At 44.1% G+C, this 3,927-nt stretch overlaps 1 protein-coding gene across 1 annotated transcript; it reads left to right on the top strand.

The window, feature by feature from the left end:
- The first annotated feature begins 1,403 nt into the window (after positions 1 to 1,403).
- On the top strand, positions 1,404 to 3,474 carry LOC115741233 (protein PLANT CADMIUM RESISTANCE 6-like). The gene is made up of 4 exons (XM_030675039.2): positions 1,404 to 2,256; positions 2,426 to 2,497; positions 2,592 to 2,804; positions 3,294 to 3,474. Exons 1-4 carry the CDS (start codon positions 1,404 to 1,406, stop codon positions 3,383 to 3,385), a joined length of 1,230 nt encoding a protein of 409 aa, XP_030530899.2. The 3' UTR covers positions 3,386 to 3,474.
- Positions 3,475 to 3,927: the final 453 nt, after the last annotated feature.

Below are 3,927 nucleotides of genomic sequence, written 5' to 3'. Positions count from 1 at the left end.
AAGCAACTCGATCAAGTGTTCCATCACCAAAAGTTCTCTCTCATGTTTTGATTTTCTAGGGGTTCATGAGCATCCGTCCCTCTCCCTCCGGGGAGACAGCGACATCTTTATTTGATCAATTAACAAAGTATCAATGTCATCAACCGACGCTCGATCCGCCTTGTAACGCTAAATGCTATTGCAATCATCATGATTCACATTGCACTCACAGATTTATATATAGAGGGGAAATTTTCAAATAAAGACTTTTCTTTTTTGGAGCATCATCATTTAATAAAAAAGGGCTCAAAATATATTTTATTTCAAATAAAAACTTCAAATGGCATTGCAGTTTCAAATAAGGGCTTGATCTCACTGACTAGCTAAATGTTCCGACCAATCAAGGGCATTTTTTTCTAAAGATAATTCAAATTTTAAGTTATTTATTTTTGTTTTCAATTCTTTTTCCTCAGTTCTTTTTTTTTTCCCCTTTGCATGGCTAGCGAGGGCCAACCTCGCCTATGTCGCTAACCGCTAGTAGGAGTGGCCATCACCCGATCCGGTGATGGCCACCCTCACCCATGCGAGGCTGGCCTTATCTGTGGCCATCGAGGGCGGCCCTCACTAGAATAAGAAAGGGCGACCATTGCCCCGCCATCAACAAAAAGGAGAAAAAAAAAAAACAAAAGAAAAACGAAGAAAAATCAATAGAAATTAAAGGACGAAATTCTCTTGACCAACACAAAAATTTGGCTAGCCTGCGAGATTAGACCTTTATTTGAAAATAATATAATCACTTCACGTTCTTATTTGAAATAAAATCTAGTTTTTATTATCTTTTGAGAAAATGAAAGTATTTAGAATTTCTCCTCGGTTTCCTCTGTAGAAACAAAGAAAATGGGTAATAAATTTTGAAAATATTTTAAGATATTAATTCCACGAAGCGAGCAATCCCCAACAAATGAAACATCGTTGGACATTACCAAAAGCTAATTAAAATTCCATGAAATTCCACAATATTTAGCGTACGTGGATGCCACGATCGAAATCGCCGTTCTCACATTGGATTCGATGCCCTTTCTTTTGGCCGACAGTTAAGGAAGTGGCACATGGGGCTCATGCGCTGTCGTTTCGGTCAAAGTAAACGGATTCGAACGATGAGCACATGGGGCGCGAAGACACTTGACTTCGATACCTCCCGAAGCGGCAAGCCGTGTCATTCCCTCCAAAAGTCAACGTCAACGCCCCTCTCTCTCTCTCTCTCTCTCTCTCTCTCTCTAAAAGCTTGCCTACTTCAACTTGTATAATCTTATATAGGAAGTGGGATTGATTCTCAAATCTATATAAGATCTCTCTCGCCACCCTCATGCATTTGTGCATTCTGCAGTAGACTCTCTCTCTCTCTCTCTCTCGAGTTTGCTCATATGGGAAACCCTCAAGCAGACTCTTCAGATATTTACCAGCAAGACCAAGCAGATTACAATGTCCAAATTCAGTATAATGTCCAGGTATCATACGATGATAACAGCAACGACCCGGCTTACTACAATCCGAACCCACAAGGTGACCCGTCGTATCAGCCCCTCCAATCGGACGACGGTGGTGGCGGCGGCGGCCCAGATCCACAGTACCATCAAGACGACGCTGCAAATAACCACCAGCAGCAGCAGCAGGAGCACTTCCAACCGCCTCTGCAGCAACAGCAACAGAAGAAGCAACAGTTCCAACCACCTCAGCACCAACAGCATCAACAGCAACAGCTCGAACCACCTCAACTACAACAGCAGTTCGGCCCATCGCTGCCGCAATTCAACCAGCCCTATGCCGCGGCACTGCCCCCTCGGCCAGTGGCACAGTTCCCGCCTCAAAGCCCTCAAATGAACCCAGCCTATGCAAACCAAGGGGCTTATCCGCCGCAGCAGCAGCCATCCTACCCAACGGCGACGGGGGCACCTCAACAATACCCTTCTCAGCAGCAACCACAATATGCTCAACAGAGCGTGCCCCAGGCTTACCCACCGAACTCACCACCGCCTAAGCCGTATCCACCTTCGCCAGCTTATCAACAACAGCCGGCTGCTCAGCCTGTGCAGTTCCCTCCACCGGCAGGCGGAGTAGCGCAGTATGCTGCGATGCCGCCTTCCCCAATCAAGCCGGGAGTCCAGGGGTACAACGGCGCGGCTCAGGGCATTCCAATGCAGCCGAACATGATGGGCAGCGTCAACACCGAAGGATGGAGGACGGGGCTGTTTGATTGCATGGACGACCCCATGAACAGTAAGATTATCATACGACTTTACCAAGGAAATGACATAACAAAGTCCTTCACAATGTCTGATATCCAAACCGGGCAATGTCTGTGGACATGCATGGTTGATTTACGTGGTAATGACAACATATATTATCAAGATTAAGTATCTAATATGTACTATGTCTTGTGTTTCAGCCGCTATAACGTTCTTCTTCCCATGCTTGACCTTCGGCCAGGTCGCAGAGATCACTGACAACGGCACGACTTGTGAGTGAAAAAAGAACAGAAAGAAGCAACTCATCTTTTCTGGACCGAAATCATTTTCATAATATGTGTCTTTCGTGTGTTGTGATGATCGTAGCTTGTGCGATGGGTGCACTGATGTACGGGCTGATCGGCGCCTTCATCGGGATGCCATGCATCTACTCGTGCATGTACCGGTCGAAGCTCAGGAATAAGTTTGGGCTGGTGGAGTCGCCTGCGCCGGATTGGATCGTCCACTGCCTGTGCGAGCCCTGTGCTCTTTGCCAAGAGTACAGAGAACTTAACCGCCGAGGCTGGGACCCCTCCATTGGTAAATTGATTACTCGTTCCTAGAGTTAACTTATGATACGATAGTGAGACAAAGGATTCTTTATCAATAAGGTGTGTGAGAACGAACCAGTTGAATAAATATTCGAACTTGAAAAGAATTGGATTAAGACATCTCTATTGTGTTCATCATCTGAATTTTCCCGGTTTGTGTTTGGATCAACAAAGCGGTATTCTTTGTGCCAGTACATACTGCTCGCAAAATCGGCGTTCGTTAGTGAAAGTGATTAAGCATAAGTGAAACCATTGCTCGGCAAGTTTGGTCGGGGGATTCCTAACGAATTGGACAGAGTTAGCCAAATTGCACCGATTAAATAAGTTTTAGGGCTCGGTTGCACTTTGGCGACAAATTTTAGAACTTATGATACATATATTCCTTTGTATGATCGGGAGCCAGGTTTAATCTGATAACTTTTAGGTATTTCCAGTTGAAGAACTGGGGGATTAATTCGATTGTTTCACTTTTGGACAGGATGGTTGGGCAACGTTCAAAAACAACAGCGGATGCAGCAGCAGCCGCAGGTAGCTATGGTGCCCCCGATGAATCAAACAATGATGGCTTGATGAGTTGTGATGTGTTAAATGTGTTCATGTCCACAATTCTTCTGACATCTTTTGAGTTCCTTCGATTTTAAGGTTGTGCTACCCAAAAATTAAATGTTGCTAAGAATTGTGTTGGGAATCATTTCTTGTTCAAAAGTATGGTATGCCTTTGTTTGTCAACAACATTGGCAACAAATTGCCATATTTGAAATAATGCATAGTAAATTTCTCTTTGGCAATTGTAATTTTCCTTCTTTCGCATTCTAGTGATTTCGGGACGTGTTTATCAAAAACAATAAAATTTCTAGATTTTCAAGTGGCCTTGGAAGATCAATTAATGATGACCATAGTTAATAGATTATAATTGGTTAGAATTCGATTCTTAGGTAAAGGAGGACCTTCAAAGCATGGAGCGACAAATAAATGGGCTAAAATTTTTGTGGTTCCGCCAATGTGTGCTCTCAGTTGCCAAGGCTAACAAGGCTACGAACAATGTCTTTAAACGTAGACCTACCACTGATGACTGAACAACTACGTACGAAATTACTCTTCCTTGGTGCGAC

Source organism: Rhodamnia argentea, chromosome 6, assembly GCF_020921035.1.
Source record: "Rhodamnia argentea isolate NSW1041297 chromosome 6, ASM2092103v1, whole genome shotgun sequence".
In the NCBI taxonomy this organism is placed as follows: domain Eukaryota; kingdom Viridiplantae; phylum Streptophyta; class Magnoliopsida; order Myrtales; family Myrtaceae; genus Rhodamnia; species Rhodamnia argentea.
The sequence above is the reverse complement of the archived record's forward strand: the minus strand, read 5'-3'. Positions and strand labels throughout refer to the sequence as shown.